Raw genomic sequence first — 19,880 nt, 5'->3', positions numbered from 1 at the left:
AATCCAGATCACCTGGGGACTGAGTCTATTTGTAGCTCTTCTCCAGGAAACTACTACTCTAATTAGTAAAGCAGAATCTCCTGGCATCCTCAGGAAATCTGCCTGTCTCATAAACTCACCAGCTGTTTCTGATTCACTGCAAAGCCTGAGAATCATGTCTGACCCACCCTTTGGCAAAGTCTTTAGCTTCCTCAGCACATGAAAGAAGAACGCTAAATTTTGCTGTCTCTTTGAAATGCTAAAGCAATATCAAGTATACGCCATCCCCAAATGTAACACTGCCATTGATTTAAAGGTGAACTCAGCCAGTTCACACCATGAAACAGTTTACCTGCACTTGGGTATAGTTCTGCTCAGACCATCCTTCTGTAGGAAAGTAGAATGGACTTATGGGGAAAGAAGGCAGTTCTATTCATTCCCTTCACTAGATGGGGAAAGAAGACCCTTCCCCAAAACAGATCCCCACTATCTGGAAAGCTTTTCCAGTCCCTCCAACTCCCACAGACCCAACTTCCTCCTCCTCAGCTCCCCCACTGGCCTTTCCAGATCATTTTCTCTCCAAAGTCATTGGAGCTCCTGGGAGAGGCTTTGCATCGAATGACTGATGCACGTTCCATTTTAAAAGACTAATACTACCTGGGTAGTAAAGCTTAATCCAACTGATCAATAATAAAGCTACCAGAGTAGTATGCTTAATCTAACCATTTAAATGGAACTGAACCCGCTTTAAATAAATTGAAGACTTAATGAAATATTCATGATTTGCCTGAATAGGTATTTACTTTAACCAGTCTGTGATTTAAAAACCACAAATATAGAATCAGTGCACATCTAGAAAAATTCCCCCAGTTAAATACCTTTTTGACACGAACCCACTCAAAAATGCCAAGACACCAACCACAACCATATCAGGCCATCATAAAAGGGCATCACCGCCAATCCCAGTGGTTAGAGCATCACAGGTGAGTGTGGACGCCGGGAACGAAAGGCTTATGGTGTGGATCATGTTTCTTTCTTATGTAATTTTGGCTCAGGAATCTGATACAGAGCAGCTGAGAAATAAATTATGTTGCTGAGGCTGAAGATGATGCACAGAAGCACAGCTCCGGAGAGCTGAGAGAAGGACAGGGGCCTGGAGGTGGCCAGGAGCCACTCCTTCCTCAGAGTCTTGTCCAGAAGTATGGCCTCCATCTGCATGTAAGTGGCCATGATCACACATACATGGAACAGCTGGTGACTGTGACCTGCAGCAAACACACAAAAGACAATCAGCACTGAGGAGGAAGAGATGGCGGTACCTTGAAGGCAGGTCGCGGAGGCCAGACACGAGTGGCCACACCTTGCCTGGTCCCATTTATATCACAGGTCCAGAAAAGACAAGTCTGGGGTGATGGGAAGTAGCTCAGTGGTGGCTTCAGACAGGGGGTGGTAATGGGGACTAACAGGACGTGGCTTGAGGGTTCTTACTGGGGTGATGAAAATGTCCTTAAACTGATTGATGGTGATGCTGGTCCACCTTGGCCCAACCTGATAAATTTACTGAGAACGTCACTGAAAGTGGGGAATGATGTGATAAGTAAAATGAGCTTCCACACATTGATTTTTTTAACATTATGTGAGAAAAGTTAAAAGGCAGCCAGAGCAAAACAAATCAGTTTCAAAACAACCCGTCTGCCAGTCCTGCCTTCTGCAAGAACAAGTCGGGCAGCACATTCTGCCCGAAGTCAGCTCTGCAGAGCTACACTGCTCAGCTCAAAGTCTCACTTCAGTGCCAAAAGAGAAACCACATTTTCTGGTGCTTCTCTCCCAGCTGTTGACTAATCTCAGACAGGTCCAGGGGCTCCTCCTCCCCTACCTGACCCTGGCCCCACAGTCATGCGTCCACAGAGGGGGGAGCCCAGGAGCTGGTGGTAGAAGTGGACTGGACGTGCTGATTTGGTGGCTGGTGAGAAAAGGCGTGTGTCACCCAGGCTCAGGGACTGCTCTGGGGACAGCCCTTAGAGGCCAGGCACAAGATGAGACACATTTCTCATGGGTTGAACTGTGGTTCCCCCCCTCCAAATATATATGCTGAAGTCCTAATCCCCAGCACCTCAGAACCTGATGGTCTTTGCAGCCGGATCATTAAAGAGATAACAACATACAGGTGAGCTCACTGAGGCGGGCCTCTACACGCTGTCCTTGTAAGGGGTGAGGACATGGACGTGTGTACACAGAGCACAGACCGCATGGAGATGCACAGCAAGACGGCCACCTGCAGGCCCAGGAGCCGGCACTCAGAAGACACCCCGCTGACACCTCAGTCTCAGACTTTATCCCCCAGAACTGGGAGAAAGTAAATCTCTGTTGCTTAAGCCACCTCGCCTGGAGGTTTGTTAAGGCGGTCCCAGCAACCAAACACAACCAAGCGTTAAACAAGGGCTCTTCTTTGCTTAGCTCCCTTTGAAGAGTTCAAAGTTGTGCCCTGGATCTGTCCCAGAGGTTGTTCAATAACTGTGTACCAGGAAGGAACAGGAGCGGGAGCAGTCAGGAAGAAGCATATAGGCAGTTGAGGCTTCTCAAGTGGGGCGCTCCTGGGGTTCTCATGGCAGGGGGCTGCCAGCACCCAGTCTGCATGCCCTGGAACTAGGTATATCTGGAGGTCACCCCTGTTCACTCAACCCTCACTAATGGGCTGTGTCTGATGCCTAAATCTGGGTGTGATGCAGCAAAGTGGCTTCTTGCCCAGCAGAGGGGGGTAACTGGCTGCACTTGCCAAAGGAGGCTCAGGAGATGAAGGGAAGATCATCAGCGCTGACACTGCTGCAGGCAGCTGCCGCAGGAAAAGTGATCTCAGCAGGGCTTCCCGGGGGGGCCCACGCTGCCCTGGCCTGCACTGGCACTTCCACATGCGGGCTGGCGTCCGAGAGGGAGACTCAGCTATGCACGGAGGGTGAACTTCCAAGCCCCTTGTTGATGTGTCACTAACTGCTGCTGGGCACATTTCCCCCTACAGGTGTGTTTTCTGCTCTGCAGCCTGTGGCTCAAGATGTTGGGGTAGAGGCAAATAAATAAGATGTCATTGAGAAGCCAGGGAGTTGGCAAAAGACTTGAGACACACCACCCCTACTTGAGGAAGACGGGGCCTGGAAGGGGATGCAGAGGGCAGGTTCCAATCTCCTGGCCTTTCATCTTCCTCCTTTCTTGAAATCTACCCATCCAAGCATTTTGCTCATCTCCACCCCTTCTGGCAGGAGAGAAGAAGCAAGGAGATGCTTATTAATAAGCAAGGATCAAGCAGAGCAAACCCAGCCAGTGCCTTAGGTGAGAGGAGAAGAACACAACAGGCCGGGGAGGGCCATACTTCCTGCTCATCAGGTGGGAACAGAGACTGACCCCTGGATTTTCCTGGTGGCTGATCTAATGGCCTAAGCAGCAGTGACCCAAGGCTCCCCTCCCCTAGCCAGTCCCAGAGCCAGGAGAGGGTAACACATTCTGTGGGGCCTGAGGACGGGCATGTTCCCAGATGTAGCTGAGGCAGTTCCTGACTCCTGCCTGCATTATCCCCACACGAACAAGACAAAGACAGACACTTGCCCATCAGCACCGCTCCCTGCCCTCAGGTAGCCTGGCCACCTGTACCCTTTCCGTGCTCCTCCTCTCGTCTGTCCTCATGTTCATTTAAGGATGGGATTCACATCTAATAAAAATGGGACTCCTGGCCTCATCCACCATAGGACTGCTCTAGAATCCCAGCCCACCTGCTCTCCATGCTCCCTCCTGCACCCCACCTGGCTGATCACTGGCTCCACACAGCCTGGCCTTGGTCAGCTGGCAACTTCACTCAGCTTGGCCCATGCCTGGAAGACGTCCTGAACAGCTGCTTGTCTCCCTGCCTCTGCCCACCTTTGCCACTACAAAGGTGTGAGGGGCCAGAACCTTCCCAAGTGGAAGGGCAAGAGGCAGCAGGGCCAGCACACACTCACCGATGTAGTCAAAGCATCCAGGAGCCAGGCGCTCGGGCAGGTGTGCAGAATAGAAGAAAGAGGCCAGAAGGGTCATGGCCATGTGCCATTGGTGGTATAAGGCGGCTTCACTCTGTGCGTTGTCCCCCGGGGAGATGAATAGCTGCAGGTATTTAAAGAAACATCAAGTCTTGAGAAGAGGTGCTCTTCCTTCTACTCACCTCCAGATGTCCCCACGTGCCCAGGTGTGTGACTTGGAAAGGGGACACTCAGGGACGAGTCATCAGTGGAAACCCAAGACAATGACATGTTAATCCCCCAAAGGATCTTAGGAAGCTCTTCCGGAAAAAAAAGAAAGGAAGGAGTGGAAAATAAGAGAAGAGGAAAGGAAAGTGAAAGAAAAATTCAATTAGATACATTGCCATGCTTTTCTCTGGAGGGAGGCACAAGCAGAGTGAAAAGTGGTGTGTTCACACTCTCATTCACTTCTAACCTGGCCAGCCACTAAACTCATGCCCCTAATTATGGCTTTGAGGCCTAGAAATCCCCAGACAGTCTTTTTTCCTGGAAGACCCTTTGAGTCACCAGAGAGCATCAATTACAGCTGTTACACTATTCAAGTCCAGTTTCTGTCTCACTGTGACTAATGGCAGCGGCCCCACTCACGGGGGGCACCAGGCCATGCAGCACACGTGCCTGGTCTCGCCAGAACCTCAACAATGCATAAGCACGCTCTCTTTCCTCACTTTGCCCCTGAGGGAACTGGGTCGGGGATGCCACACAAACCACTAGTTAGTGGTGAAGGCAGGATCTGAATCCAGGCAGGCCGACTCCAGGGCTTGTCAACGTTACCGCACACGCCCCACACCACCCGCATGGGAGCCACGGAGCTGGCGAGGGCGTGGCCTGTGCTGCCTGCCGGCACATGCTGTCCCCTCTGCTCTGGTCCCCTATGTGTGGTCTGTGTCATTGAGAAAAGAATGGGGAGAATGGACACATCCCCATCTCCAGTCTCCCCCAGGCCCACACAGGAGAGCTTAGGGCATGCTCAGTGCCCTCACCGTGGCCCCAGCTCTGCCCTCCCCCTTCTCCATGACCCTGCCACCTCGGCCCCATGCCTCTGACCCACCCGCTGCCCCAGAGGAGGACTCCACTCACTGACAACTGCCATCATTGGGCCCATCAGACCTGCTTTTGATGAATCCCTTCTCCACCCCGTAAAGGAAGAGATGTTTGCCCTATTGATGGAAGAGGAAGCTGAAGCTCAGAGAGGTTCAAAGCACTGCCTAAGGTCACACAGCCAGTCAGCAGTGGGCTGGGATTTGAAAACATATGGATTTTGCCCCTTCTGGTCTTCCCTCCTACACCTAATTCCCATCTCCCTTCCTTCATGCTTTTCCCTTCAATACTAATAATACGTTAATTGATGGTAACACATAATAATTGATTGGGCTGATTGGGCTCTCGTCATCAGATAGTACTTTATACATTATTTTGTGTGCCCTCCCGCCAGCCAAACAAAGGGGTTATTACCATGCCCCTTTTAAAGATGAGGGAAATCAAGGCATAGAGATAGCAGCTATTCTACCCAAAGACTTACAGCTACTACATATTAGAGATCTACCTCCAAGCCCACTCTCCTGGTCACTCTACTAAACCCTAGGCCACCTCCCCTGCCCAGCCCTCCAAGATTGCTCCTGAGCCCCCATCAGCACTGGTACTGGCCCATCACCTGTGGTTCATCAGAGCCTGTGTTCACACCATCCAACCACTCTGCAAGTGCCAGTGAGGGGCTGGGCCTTGGCCCTCTGAGGCCCACACAGACCAGCATAGTGCTGTGGCCCCAGAAGCTCAGCAAACACAGAGTCTCTGGTGTTGCCCCTAGGCAGAGGGAGATGGAGCCAGCCCTTACCCTGTAGAAGATGGGGAAGGAATCCCAGGTGTAGGGGTAAGCGAAGGCGACGATGCGGAGCACCTTACAGAGCCTGGGTTTCTGGATTTCAAGAAACCTAGATCAGGCAAGGAAAGGGGGGAGAAAAAAAGAGTCTCAACAAGTTACACTCGTGCACACACATTTGGAACACAAGGGTGGGCAATGAACAGAAGGCACGTGTCCTTCCACAGCCGCCGCCTGCAGGCAGCAGCCCCTGCACCGGCCTTAGCCATTTTTCTCCCACCCATGGCAGGGACTCAGCCTCAAGTGTGAAAAGACCTCGGGGATCCACCCTGCTCCTGAGGAACAATGGAGCACACACAGGCCAGGAGGAGGCACCAGGGCCAAGTCATGTAACTGTCAAGGAGCCCTGTAAGAGCCCAGGGACCACTGGGACAGGGACACGAGTGGAAGTGGGGCAGCGGGTACATGCTAACCGGGTAGGGGGGATAGGTGTTCCTGTGCAGGAGCCCCAGGTACAAGCAGGCCTTTAATGACTTCGAGCGACTCCTGGAATATTCAACAGCACACACAGGGATGCTGGGAAAACTGAGTCAAAAGTCTTTCCTGCCTTTTATCACCATCCCTGCTCACTCATCTCCAATCAAAAGGCAGAGGAAGCGAACATTCAAAGCAGGGGTGCTGACCCCAGACTCAGCACCATGGCTCAGCTGGCAGGGCCCAGCCCTGGGAGGGGGAGCTGCTAAGGGTGTAGAGAGCCAGAAGGAGGGTAGAATCTCCACACTAAATGCAGCCCTGAACTGGGGGTTGGGTAAGAGGATGCTTGAGGCCAGGTACCCGCCCCCTTGGTGCCCAGCCCAGGTGGCGTGAAGAGTCAGGGCACCTGTGGTCTACAGGACAGTGGAGGCACTCTGGCCTCCCAGACCCCCAGTTTTGCCTCTTTTGCTGTCCCTCAGGGATGGTGTCTGTGTCCTGCCCTGCTTCCTACCTCTGTTGCACAGACTTCTGTCCAGCCCCCTACCTGCCCCTGTTCCCCCAACCATGATCTGCCAGTCCCCCCCAGCCTGACCTATTCTCTGGTCAGGGTGTCCATGTCTCCCGGGAGCCAGCCAGTGACCTGATAACAAACCCCACAGCTCCCCAACTTTGGTGTGGGACCCCCATAGCCGCCTCCTGGGCAGGGGCTCATCTGCTTAGGTGTGGACCTGCACACAGCTCAGAGGAGCGCCTGCAGGGCGGGTGTGTGCTGCCCAGCCCTGGGGGCAACCGAGCATGGCACTTCCTGACCCAGGTAAGAGGTAGCCTACCAAGGACCCCAAGACGCCTCATGGCCTCCAGGGACAAGTTCCAACTTGGCTCAAGCCCAGCGGCATGTCTTTCCTTCCCTCCCAACCCTGCGGTAAATCCAAGCAGCACATGCAGGCACTAGGCGGAGAAGGAAGAGAAACTCAAGGAGGAGGAAGAGAAGGGACCTCAATTTATCTCCCCCACTAAAAAAAAAATAACCCCAGCCTTGAAGTAATCCCCAGCAGGTAAGGCTGTGATTTCATTCCAGAACCCTGGCCAGAGATTTGAATCCTGCCTTTGCCCATCGTGACCATGTGGCCCTGGCTACACAACCCCTGTGTACCTCAGAATCCCCGTGTGGAACACGGGTACACCTGTACTCTCTCCAGCTTGTACAAGGACTTAATGAAATGCTGCTCACACGACCACACAGCATTGAGTAACACTCAATGTTTTAAAAATGTATGTTGTAGAATCCATTCTCTCCCCTCCCCAGCTTATTTTGTACCAGAAAGTCAGAACAGGAGGGAACAGATAGATTCTGGGTGATTTGCCTGAAGTCAGATGAGCTAAGAGGCAAAGCTAGGATTCAAACCCAGGGTCAGCCAGCTCCCAACTTTCACATCCTCACCCCCTCCAGCAGGCTCAGCACACCTCAGAGCACTGCCCCATCTCTGTCCTCACCTACACCCCCTCTGCCCCAAGGGGCAAACGGAGCACATCTGTGAACCAGGACCAGTTCCAACTGCCTCCTCAGTATCCCGCACACCCTGTGCGACCATGCATGCCTGCTCCCTCCTTGCCTGTGCACTGCTACCACCTGCTCTGGGTTAAACGAGGCTCACTATTAAAGCAAGCTCTTTCTGTGGCCACTTACACAGGAAGAAAGCTGGCTCTGGCTGGCGAGGGCCATTCCCCAAAGCATGGATTTCCTGTGACTTGAGACAAAGTGCTTTCCCGGGGGCAAACGAACCAGCCTCTCCAGCTGCAAAGCCGAGTCTACAGGGAAAAAAGGGGAGAAAAAGCAGAACAGAAGAGAGACAGCAACAGAGTAAAAGGCAGAAGGGTCAACAGCCAGAAAGGGGCTGCCCACTAAAGGTGCAATTCCACATCTGGCCACAAGGTGTCACCAAAGGCAGCGATTCGGAGAAGGAGGGTCAGGGCCACAGAATCCTCCAAAGCCCTCTGGGCCCAAGTCTCCAAAGACAGGTCTGAAATGGCAGTCTCTGCGCTTCAGGGTTGAGGGGCTAGTGTATCGGGAGTCAGGCCTCCTCTACTCAGAACAATATTGGCAGGAAATGCTGGATTTCAGAAGAAGCCTCCATCCAGAGAAGATGGATGCAATACCAGACTGTTCCAAACCCTGATAAATTGTGTCACAACGAAGTTGAAAGGATTAGCAAGCTAATTCTGAAATTAGTGTTTGAAAATAGTGGGCCTTTGGAAACATTTTGAGAGGTGTGCATGTGTACATGCGTGCGTGTTTACAGCTGTTCTGCTGTTCTGAGGGGCCCCTCACAGAGACATGGGCATAGCCTCATGCTGGGCCCCTGGCCTCAGCAGCACTGTGTCATTTTGCTGAGCCCCCTGACTCCAGATATGTCTGAGAACCATGTGTGCTGAACTTACTGCCTCCAGCTTGCCTTTCGAACCCCTTCCAGGCCTGCTCCATGCCCCTGCATTGCCCTGGCACCCCTGCCCTGGCAGCCCTCACACTACAGAGCTCCCTTCCCAGGAGGAAAATTAATCTCTCTCCCTCACAGCCCTGCCACAAGGCTTTTCACTCAGCAAGCTTTGTCAAAAAAACCCAAACATTGTATGCTTCGGATGAATGAATGAAAGAGTACCCAGAGTGACTCATAGCCAGCTAACACTGTATAACTCTCGGCGCTGCGGGAGGAGCCCACCTCTCTAGGCTCTCGACGGCAGCGGGTCTGAGCTCATGGCATCTCGCCACCCAGCCCTGCTTCTAGTGCCACAGAGAGGACACACATGCTCTCAACTGCTGCAGAACAAGACAGGGTTGCTGAAACATGCTCATTTAAACTAAATCCCATGATAATAAAAGCTAAAAAATAATGCCAGGGGCATCCACCACTCTCAGCGTGGAGATCTGCTTCAGTGGCATCTATTGTGATGTGATGGACGCCACTGAGACCATGACTTTGGGGTATGCATGTAACTTGAAAACTAATGAGGTTCCTGGTCCCCTGAATTCAGGGAAGAAAAAGATGGTTTCTGTTACTCCTGACCACCCCAGGGACGGAGGGGACAGGCGGGAGAGGAAGAAAGCAAGGTGAGAAATTTGGGGAAAGACACTGAAGCATTAACACTGCACAATGCCCAGAACAGAAAGAACCAGCAGGCCCTTGTCTAAGGTTCGACCCTGAAGCCCAGAGAGGGCAGTGACTAGCCTAGGGCACACAGCAAGTCTGAGATCTCGAGGACTGTAGATGGCCCTCCACCTGCTGCTCTGGACGTCCAGCAGAGTCAGCCTGGGTAAGGGTCATCTTTCTCATTCCTTGGACTGAAGATGAAGTCAGGGAGTGAAAGAGAGGACGGGCCTTGAGAGAACAGGGAAACCACAACCAAGAGAAGGAAGGAGGGCAGGTGTGAATTAAGCGGAAGGGTCCCCTTCCTGGCTCTGAGCTTGTGGTGACCATTCTGGCTTTCTGCCCCAGCCAGCCCTACCCCAGTCCCTGCCTCAGCATCTGTGAACACCATGGAAGCCCTCAGTGTGGGGAAGCTGAGTCCATGGAATTGTCCCCCTAGGAAGATTACTGTCCTTCATGAGCACCGGGTCAATCCTCAGTAGGACACAGGAGACACTTCCGCTCCCCATTCCCCCTCTGGGGCTCCTTTCTAGCCCTCTCCCCATTCCAGCCTTGCAGCCTCTGGAGCTTCTGATGCTTCCTGGTATCATCCTGTCCTCCCCAGGCCCACGCCCTTGCCCAGGCTGTTCACTGTGTCCAGCTAAAGTAGTCACCCTTCCTCAACACTCAGTCTTAATGCCACTTCTCAGCGTGCATCTAAGCAGGTTTCATTTCACACCGTCATTATTTGTGTATGGCAGACTCTCTAATGCTACACTCCAAAGGCCGTTTCCCCTGCTCTTTAGAGGAATGATGACTCCATCCCGGCCATCTGGTCTTTCTGGAGATCCGCAGTCTGCCTCTCCTATATTTGGGCACTCTCTGAGAGCAAGGACTATACCTCACTCCCTGTGGTGTTCCCAGCCCTTAATATGTTCCTGGAACATTTAAGGACTGTTGAATGGTTTGGTTGTATAGAACGGGTGGGTGGGTGCATGGATGGATGGGTGGAGGGGGTGGGTGGATGGATGAGTGGGTGGATGGGTGAGTCAGTCAGTAGGTGCGTGGATGGAGAAGCCCCAAACCTGAGCATTCAGAAATTTCCTGGCCAAGCTGTCCTGCCAAACAAGTTTGTCCAGCAGTCCCAGGCATGACACACCCAAAAGACCCATTTATTGTATCTCAGCAATCAGGGAGGATTCCTGACCAGAGAAAATAATCTACCCTGGTGTCTTACAGGTGATGAGGGAGCTTTAAAAAAAATGCAGTAAGTATTGCACATATTTGTTGTGGGAGCTCAAGGAGAGCCATCCCGGACAGTTTCTCCCACACTCATGAAGCCTTCCCTGCCCCTTCAGCTCATGGCATGTGCCTCGCTCTGATCCTCAATTCCAAACATCAGAGCTCACCAGACAGCACCAGACCAGTGTGTCGCATCCAGGCACCAGGCCCTTTTGAGCCAGTGCACCTGGCACCACCTGCAAAGCATGCTTCATCTCTCGGGGTGTCACCGCCGGCTCCCCTCCTCCCTGTCATGTGCACTGCCCTCACAGCTCCGGCCTGGCACAGAGGCTTTGCTTCAAAGGGAACTTTCAATCACCAGAATCCTTGAGGGCTGGGGGAAAAGGAAGTAGTAACCCCATGCACCTGATTCTATTTTCTACCCCATGGGCAGGCCCGGCCTCCCGAGAGTTTAGGGGAGTTCTGTGACTCCCATGTCTGGTCCTTCCAGGGAAGGAAGCCATACAAAGCCAAGAGATGAGACTGCCACTAGAAATGAGACTCACGCCCCCGGAAAGCAGCTCCAGGCTCCCAAGTTGTCTCAGGACAGATAAGCGGGAGGCAAGTAGGGACAAGCCCTCCTGAGGCTGCTTGACAATCTAGCCTCCATTTTGAAAGAAAACCAGTTAGCCAAGTTTGGGAAACTTGTCTACTCCCTGTATTCCAGAAAACCTAACCTTCATGCAAAGGAAGTTGGAGGCAAAAATCCTTCCTGTGCAGCTACAGGTGCAGGCTGCCCCGTTTTTCCTGGGGCGGGGCAGTGGAGGCCTGCAATAGCAATTCCACAAGCCCAACAGGGAGACCGCCATGGCTCACTGGAAGCTCAGTGGGCAGCACGGAGGACACAGGTGTGACCTGCCAGCTGACCTGGACGCATTTCCTAACCCACCACTGAAGGCCCTGGCTGGGGAAGAACCCAGCACCTGGCACCCGCCAGCTGGAGCTGTTGCCCCATACCACCATTTGAGAGCTTTCCTAAGTCATTTAGGGAGCCAGAGCTTTGGGGCAGTCACTTTTATGACAAGCTGGATCAACTAGAGACATTATCTGCAAAACAAATGCCCCTTGTAATAACACTCCAATGAGGTTTTTTTTTTTTTTTAAGTGAAAGGAAAGAAAATTAGAGGGAACTCTGGAGCCAGTGAGCTGGGCAGGAATCCCGGCCAAGGGGCCTCCCCAGGGCTGGGTTAGACATCTGAATACCATGTGAGCCAATGCCTGTGTCCAGAGCGGGCCCTCTTGGTCACTCTGAACAGAATGCCCACTCAGGGGCTGCTCATGGACCAGGGGTGTGCTAGTTGCCCTAGGTACATTACCTGGAATCCTCCAGGTGAGATGGACATGCCACCCCATTTTATAGATGAGCAAACTGAGGTTCAAGAGGTCAAAGCAACCTGCCCAAGGACAGGACCAGGGCATTAAGAATTTCCAAAAAAGGGGCCTCCCTGGTGGTGCAAGGGGTTAAGCACCACACTATGAAGCACACTCTCACAGCCTCTGCAGCACAAGTTCAATCCCCGGCTGGCCAGGGAGCAACCCATATAGCACAGCAGACCTCTCCTGTCTCGCCCACTGCTCCCCTCAGCAGTGTCTTCAGTCCATCTGCCTGTTCTGCTCCCCACTCTGTCTCTGGTGAATTCTCTCACCCTCCCGCACCTCTGACTGTACCCCAGTTTTTGTATAAATAAATCTTTAAAATAAAATAAAATAAAAAGAATTTCCAAAAAAGCAGGAGCACTAAACCAATTAAGGCGCCCTCCTGATGGGGGTGGGAAAAGCAGGTACGGGGTTTGGGAGCCACTGCACAGACTGTGTGCCCACAAAGCTGGTCCTGTCCAACCACAGAGAGTCCGTGTGAAACTGAGCCCCAGGCCCTGAGCCTACCTCTTCCGCTGTCCCCCCACCCCCCTCTGTGGTAGGGCAGCCAGGTACCTGGAGTAGCAGGAGAGGCCAGTGCTGACGATGGTGTTCAGCACGGCCAGGCCCAAGTAGTAGTCGTGGAAGGTGGTGCTCACCAGTGCTTCGGGGAACACATATGCAGAGTAGGCGATGGCTGAGCCTGGGGAAGAAAATCAGCCTTGGCAAGAAGTGGGGACTGCACTGCCCACAGTCCTCGGGAAGGCCAGTGCCAGGTTGGGCTGAGCCCTCATCATCCCCCGACATGAGCTGTCCTGCCATGACAACTGCCCCCCACCCCAAAGACTGCATTCCTTACTCTGCCTAAATCCTTCCTGAGACTTTAGTAGGCGCCCAGCACTGCTCTGAGGGCTCAGCATACATTAACGACATTGTCTTTACAACCACCAGCCAACATTCTGCACTTAAATGGTGGCACAGAGAGGTCTAGTAACCCACCCAGGGGCACACAGCTAGAAAACAGCAAGCCAGATTTCAGACTCGCAGCACAGCCCAGTCCCTGCTGTCTCCAGTGCAGCTGCAGCGCAAGCTCTGCTCTGCTCTCAGAAGGTGCTCGTCGCCTGCCCCCACGTGCTCCTTGTGGACAGGCCAGTGTTATGAGGAGGAGGCCCTTGCCCAGGTGAGGCACGTTACAGCAGCGGGTCGAGGACGGGTCACCTGAGAAGCTGGGCTGAGCCACTGGCCTCAGTGTGTTTTGTTCAACATCCATGAGAGAAGGGTGTTCTAAGAAAGTTCTGGACACCTGTCAGCTGCAGCTTTTATCTGAAGGGACAGGGGAGAGCACTGTCCTTTCCCACAGGGCCAGGTGTGCTCCACCTGGGGAAGAGGCCTGGACGAGATGGCCTCTTCAGGCACCCTCACCTGTGGAGGTCTTTTCTGGGAGAGGCAGCCCACAGGCCCGAGGGACCAGGCTTAAGGTCACCTGTTTTTCCAGAGACTCAGAGAAACTTGGAATCCTAGTCAAGGCTGAAACAGGCCTCAGGCCATACAACGCCAATCTCCACCTTTGATCCAATGTGACAGGAGGGATCTAGTGAAACCAAGTCATGTCACCAGGGTCACACTAGGCAGAGGAGATGGAGAATCACAGTTCCTGCTACAAGGCAGCAAGCCCCGAGGAGCCTGCAGCTGGGAACTGCCTCCAGCAGCACAGACTGGCTCTTGTCTCAGCCTAATGCTCTGGGAAGGTTTTCATCTGGACAGAGCGAATGGGGTCCAGGTGCGGGCCAGTCTCTGTGGGGACATGAGAGTAAGGGGAGCAGATCTGGCCAAAAACTTCAGGAAAGCAAACTGATCAGCCCCTCTAGGCAGGGGATTCTGACATGTACCTGGGGCAGGGAGGGCTCTCCAGGGAGCAAGAACAGAGAGAACTTACGATATGGGGCAAGGAAAGGAAACTTCCTCTTTTGGGTGGCAGGGAGCCATGGAAGGTTTCTGAGAGAGGGATTGTGATTGTCAAAACCTGAAACCGCACAGAATGGACTCCCAGGGAAACAGCTAGAAAGCAGGGAGACCACTAGAGCAAATGCTACCCTCCAGGGACCAGGGGATTCCCCAGGGTGGGGGAAGTGAATATGGGGAGAGTGAGACTACAGCCCATGGAGTTGGGGGTCCAACTTCCTCCTGTGTTTACTGAACAACCCCAGAACAGACAGAGGACCTGCTCCCAGCAAGGAGCAGAAAGGCCGCACCCCGACAAGGCTGAGACCAGAGCCACATGGTGGTGGAGCTGGGCTCGGGGTGGGGGGGAGGCTGGAGGATGCCTGGGCAGGGACCAGGGCTGTAAGGAAGGAAAGAGGGAGTCCCAGAGGAACAGGGGAGAGCACAGATGAGGGGTCTCTGACACAGAGAGCCTGCCAACGGTGAAGGGAAGCTGTTGGGGGGGGGCGTGCGGGGGCTCTGCCAGACACCAGTGGGACCCGGGCACCTGCCCTCATGTGCCTTCTGATTCTCACCATAGAGCAGAGAGGATGACAGTCCCTGCCCCGGGAGACTGTGTCAGGGTTAATGAGATAATCACGGTACCACGACCCTCTGGTGCTTACTGAGTCCTACGCTTCACATACCAGTCTCATTTACTATCATTACACTCCTATGAGGAAGACTTTATGTGGGGGATAAACGGCGTTGAGACTTGGAGAGGTTAAGAAAATTGCCCAAGAGCATATAACTACCAGGGTGGTGCTGGCTGGGCTGCGGAATCGGGCCACTAAGCACGTGCCGTGCTGCCTGCCCCTCCGGGTGTGCCTCCCAGCCCAGAGCTGGCCACACAGTAGCTCCCCCCACTGCCTGCCCTCCTGAAAGTCTGGGGCGGAGGTGGAGGGTCAAGAGCCAGCAGGCTCGGGAGCGTGGACTTCATGCCCTCACTGGGGCCCTGAAAGGTCTGAAATGGGAGGGGTGCCCAGGCCAGAAGCTGAGAAATCTCCCAGGGACGGGGTGGAGCTGGGAGGCAGAAAGGAGGCTGCCACGATGGTGCAGAAAAGAGGCCTGAGGGGCCCAGGAGAGCGAGTGTGAGTGGGTGGATCCCGGAACATGCAGGAGAGGCTCGGCTGAACTCGCTAACTCATCAGAGAGGACAGTGGAGGTGTGGAGGGCTGGAAAGATGATTTACAGGTTTCATATTTGAGGAGGGTTAATGTGAGGGGCAGGGCTTGGAGGATGTGGTGAGGGTGTAAGAGACAGGGTTGGAAGCACCTTGTTCAGAGGTGTTGAAGGTGGCAGGGGCACAGAGGAGCTCTGCTCCAAGAAGCAGAGCCCCTGGGCGGATTCTGAGCTCACCCCCCTGTGAGGGAGACAGAGGAAGGAGGATATAGAAGGTGGGAGGAGAACTGGGGGGAATGGAGGCCACAGGGCCCAGAGGAGCAGAGGAGTCTGAGGAGCAAGGAGGAGCCCTTACTCAAAGGCTACAGAGAGCGCCCAGAAGAGGCGACTCATGAAACCCGAGACTTCAGGGGAGTAGGGGGGGGGGGATAATGAGGTGCTGGCAACCATAGCTTTAGGGAATGGTGGGGACTGGACAGCTGAGCGCTAAAGAATGGCGGTGCGGTGGTGAAGATTCTGTGTGTGCCCATGTATATGGGTGTGTGCGCACATGTGTGCACATGTGTACATGTTATGTGTGCACATACACACATCTCTGTGTGTGTGTGTGTGTACAGCAGTCCCTTATCAGCAGGAGTATGTTCCAAGGCCCCCAGTAGATGCCTGAAACCATGGATAATACAAACTCCATATACATTTTTTCTGACACATACAGATCTAAAATAAAGTTTAATTTACAAATTATGCAAAATAAGAGATAAACAATAATAAAGTAGAACAATTATAACAATATACTCTAGTAAAAGTTACGGAATGTGGTGTCTCTCTCTTGTTCTCTTTCAAAATACATATATTTGCACATAATATTTTCATACTGCAAGTGATCATGTAAACCACAGAGTGAAACTGTGGACAAAGGGGGTTACCGTGTGTGTCTGCATGCAAGTGGGTGCATATGTGTGTGCATGCCTGTAACACGTGAAGGGAGAGAGAAGAGGAAGCAGCACGGAGGTGGGCTCCTCGTGGATACTGTCTCGGGCAAGGGAATATGAGCGTTGGCATTCGCCACCAGAACAGCATCGGTAAGGAGAAAGAGGCTGGAACGGGCATGCTAGTAGACAGACACCCTCAGCAGGAGGAGCAGGAGAGGAGAGGACATCAGAGTTTACAAAAACAAAAGAAAGCTGAGGTGTCAACACCCAGCCCGCCAGCGACGATGTGCCACTCTATTCTGTGGCTCTTGGAACAAATCTCTAATTCCGAAGCCTCAGGACAAATGGGGTTTGTGATGCACCCCCCTCTCTGTCAGGCATGACAGGACAGCTCTGATGTGTAGATTGAGAGAGCAGGCTTTTCAAGTCTCAGGGATTTGGGGAGTGAATTGTTAATGAAGTCATCATTAAAACTTACATGGTAAGAACTTACAACTAAATGAATCACATTAACAAAAGTAATAAATTCGTACAGCGTCTCAGTCTGGGTGGCGGTGCCCTGGGCACTCTGTGAGGGTGCTGCCACATCTCCCCACCCCTGTGTATGGGTGTCCCTTTGGTGACTGTAGTCAGCCCTGGTGGAGTATTTACACCACACATATCAGCTAACACCACAGATCGAGGCTCTGGTCCCCAGGGAGCTGGTGGCCAGACCTCCCAGCACACCTTTGGACAGGTTTCTTACAAAACACTCATCAGCAACTTGAACAGGCCCTGGCATTCTCTGACCTTCCAGCTGGCCCACTAGAGCCCTATGGAGACCCCAGTTCCAGGGGAAGGGGCCGGTGGCCCAGCTCCAGGTACAGGAGGGCGAGGGAGGCCCCACGTACCCAGGCTGAAGAGGTTGACGGCGCCGTAGTCCAGGAAGTAGCAGATGTGTCGGGCGTTCTTGGACATGGAACTGAAAGTGTGTGCACAGCTGGACGCGAAGGGGTACACGCAGCTGGTGCCCATGTACACGAGCAGAGGCCAGGAATAGCTGTCATTCCAGACGTCTGTCACATGCAGTATGGTTACAAACCTCCACGTGAAGAACCTGGAACACAGCACCACCCCAATCTCTCCCTGGCCTTATCCAGTATCTCCTGCCTTCCATTCCCCTAGGGTGGCCCATCCATCCGATGTGTTCTCACTTGATGACATGCCGTGAGTGAAGGAGGAAGTGGCAGTTCATTTGGGGTTGGAAATGGGCAGGAGGGTGAGGAGACAACCCTGAGGTTTATCTAGTCCAATCTCCCTGCTGCATACGGTGCCAGGATCCCACTTAAGCATTCTTGTCCGAGTGAGTCTTCAGCCTGTGTCTGCACACTCCCGGGATGGGGGAGCTCACCACCTCCCAAGGTAGCTCTGAGTGTTGGAAAACTCTTCACTAAACTGACATCTGTCTCCTGGGAATCTATCTCTGTTTGACCAGCCCTAGGTCCTCCCTATCAGGACCACAGAAATCACACCTCTTCAAACATCTTAAGACAGTCTTCCAAACACCCCCCCCCAACTCTTTCAACTTCACACTAAGTAACCCCAGTGCATACAACCATTCTCACAGGCTACAGATTTGGCCTGGCCACATCCTTGTGGTTTGTCTATGCCCCCCAGTGGGAAAGTTCCTCAAAGAGAAGCAGACCCCGAGAGGGACTTGCAAGTCTAGAGGACACAAGTTTGTTTTCTCCCTTCTCTTCTACACGCTTCCTTTGCTAACATGAAGGTCACTTTTCCCAACGCCTGGTCCCACTCCTGAGGCTCAGCTGAGCCTGGCTCTCTGGCCCCTCACCACATGGAGATACCACACAGTCCTGCCTCAGATCTAGCCTACAACCCATGCAAGGGGTGCTGCCCCCGAGCTGCCTACTGCTGGAGAGGCACCCCTGCCACTCACTCCCAGGGAAGGAGGCCACAAAGCTTCTCACACAGGAGCACCAGGAGCCTTGGCCACACCTGTGATCTCTCTCCCCCTGCCCTGGCAGAAATAAAGCTTAAGCTACCTGCTGTTTGTCAGACATATGCTCTTCTTCACTGTTCATGACTCCCTAGTCCCACCCTGCTCTGGGCATCTTACCCTGGGCTTTCCTAAGTCCTGCCATCTACTTTGTTACTCCATCTGGATGGTCTCCCGGTGATGCTGTAAGCTCCTTGGCCAATGCAGCTCAAGCAGCTAAGGTGTCATCCCACTGGGATCTGGGCACAGCCACCCAAACAAGGCCAGCCCCACTCTCTACTCTTGGGCACAGGCATGAGCTGGGCTTCAGCTCCCACCTCCCTGGCAACTCCCACTCCCACTGCAGGCTTCCCCAAGCTTTGCTATTAGCGGGCACCCTTAAACAGATGCCTGGCCAAATGCCCCAGGGCTGCCGTGGTTCCAGAACCATCTCAAGCACCCACAGCTCTGTGCCCATGCCTTTTCCTTCATCTTCTCACAGCAACGCTGGGAGAGGCACAGGCTGCAACTTCTGCTGTGCAGTTGGGAAAATGTAAGATCAGAGAGATGCCATGGCTTGCTCGAGCTAGGGACACTCTAACCAGAGCTTCTGGAAGCCCAACAAGTCTCTAAGGTATGATGCTTATCATCTATCAGAGGAAGCACTGGAGCAGAAAAGAACCCCTTGAATCCTCCCCTCCACCCCTGCCTTAAAGCTTACCCCTGCAGTAGGCCCTAACATCTCCACACCCAAGCACCAGGGAGGGTCCCCAACACCCTGGCATGGAACCTCAGCTCTCCTAACTCCAGCTGTGTCCAGAGAAGCCCAGTTTCCAGGTTCCTGAATGAGATGGGTGGGTCAAGAGGGCTGGAAGTTACCAGAATGGCAGCAAGTGAGTCCAGATGTTGAGGGTCTCATTGGTCATCTGGAAAAGGCTGAGGAGACAGGCAGTGGCAGAACTCTGTGGATGTCGGTAGCCAAAGAGGATGCCCTGTTCATGGAAGACCTGCAGCAGGGAGAGAAAGGGCCATGAGATGACACTCAGGGTCAGCAGGGGGTCCGAGGTGGAACACCTCCATAGGCAGGCTGTGCCCTTGAACTTCAGACTGGAACCTGACCCCAATCCTGACCTGTCAAGCTGCTTCTCTCCTTTCCTTGCACCCACCATCTCCTCCCATAGCTTCTAAAACCCCCACATCCCCCAAGGAGACTGCAGCCAGCAGGAAGGGAGAACTGAAAGAAATCCAGCCTATTTTGCATTCTGATTTACTTTTGGCATGAATATTGCCTAAGATTCTGGTTTTGTACCCTCTGCCTGGGGCCTACAGCCAGCCAGGTCTTTGGCTGCCTTTGTGGTTGGTTGACATATAGGCTGTCTGTCTGAGCCAGCATGCCCCGGATGTCAGGGGCCAGTGGGAAGATCTCTGCAGACAAGCCCCAGGTACCAGATAATTTAACCAAGGCGCTTCACAAAGGCCTTTGATGATGGAGACTGTGAGGGCATCAGCCCCCACTGAGGAGGAGGAGAGAGCCAGCCACAGTGGGCGTGCACAGCCACCCCCATGCTATGGAGCCCTCTGGGGGCAAGACCACCACCAAGGACTCTTCAGGTGAAACTAGGGGTATCCAACCACCTGAGTCTGCATAATATCCACTAAGAATGGGAACTTTGAAGACAGTGCAGTGACAGGGACAAAAGCTCAGGACACAATATTAAGTGACAAAAGCAGAAAGTGAATGGTATCCTCGGCAGGGTTACAAAAACTACAGACACATCATCAGTGCACATGGCTGGA

The 19,880-nt window shown here is 53.3% G+C and overlaps 1 protein-coding gene across 3 annotated transcripts; it reads right to left on the bottom strand.

Annotated features, from left to right (window-relative positions):
• Positions 1 to 748: 748 nt before the first annotated feature.
• On the bottom strand, positions 749 to 19,519 carry PAQR5 (progestin and adipoQ receptor family member 5). Of its 3 annotated transcripts, none has more exons than XM_037502811.2 (7): positions 19,393 to 19,519; positions 18,963 to 19,090; positions 16,999 to 17,204; positions 12,651 to 12,777; positions 5,857 to 5,953; positions 3,966 to 4,107; positions 749 to 1,244 (listed from the first exon to the last, which is right to left on the bottom strand). In XM_037502811.2, the coding sequence occupies exons 1-7, from the start codon at positions 19,474 to 19,476 to the stop codon at positions 1,003 to 1,005; spliced, it is 1,026 nt and encodes a 341-aa protein (XP_037358708.1). In that variant the 5' UTR covers positions 19,477 to 19,519; the 3' UTR covers positions 749 to 1,002. The 3 variants fall into 3 exon arrangements, with proteins under 3 accessions (XP_037358708.1, XP_037358709.1, XP_037358710.1); XM_037502812.2 differs by having other exon boundaries at positions 750 to 1,244; positions 19,355 to 19,434; XM_037502813.2 differs by lacking the exon at positions 749 to 1,244 and adding an exon at positions 8,003 to 8,124 and having other exon boundaries at positions 3,987 to 4,107.
• Between the last annotated feature and the right edge of the window lie 361 nt (positions 19,520 to 19,880).

Source organism: Talpa occidentalis, unplaced genomic scaffold (assembly GCF_014898055.3).
Source record: "Talpa occidentalis isolate TD23 unplaced genomic scaffold, MPIMG_talOcc4v2.1 talOcc4.11, whole genome shotgun sequence".
Classification (NCBI taxonomy): Eukaryota; Metazoa; Chordata; class Mammalia; order Eulipotyphla; family Talpidae; genus Talpa; species Talpa occidentalis.
This window is presented reverse-complemented; position numbering and strand designations above follow the sequence as displayed.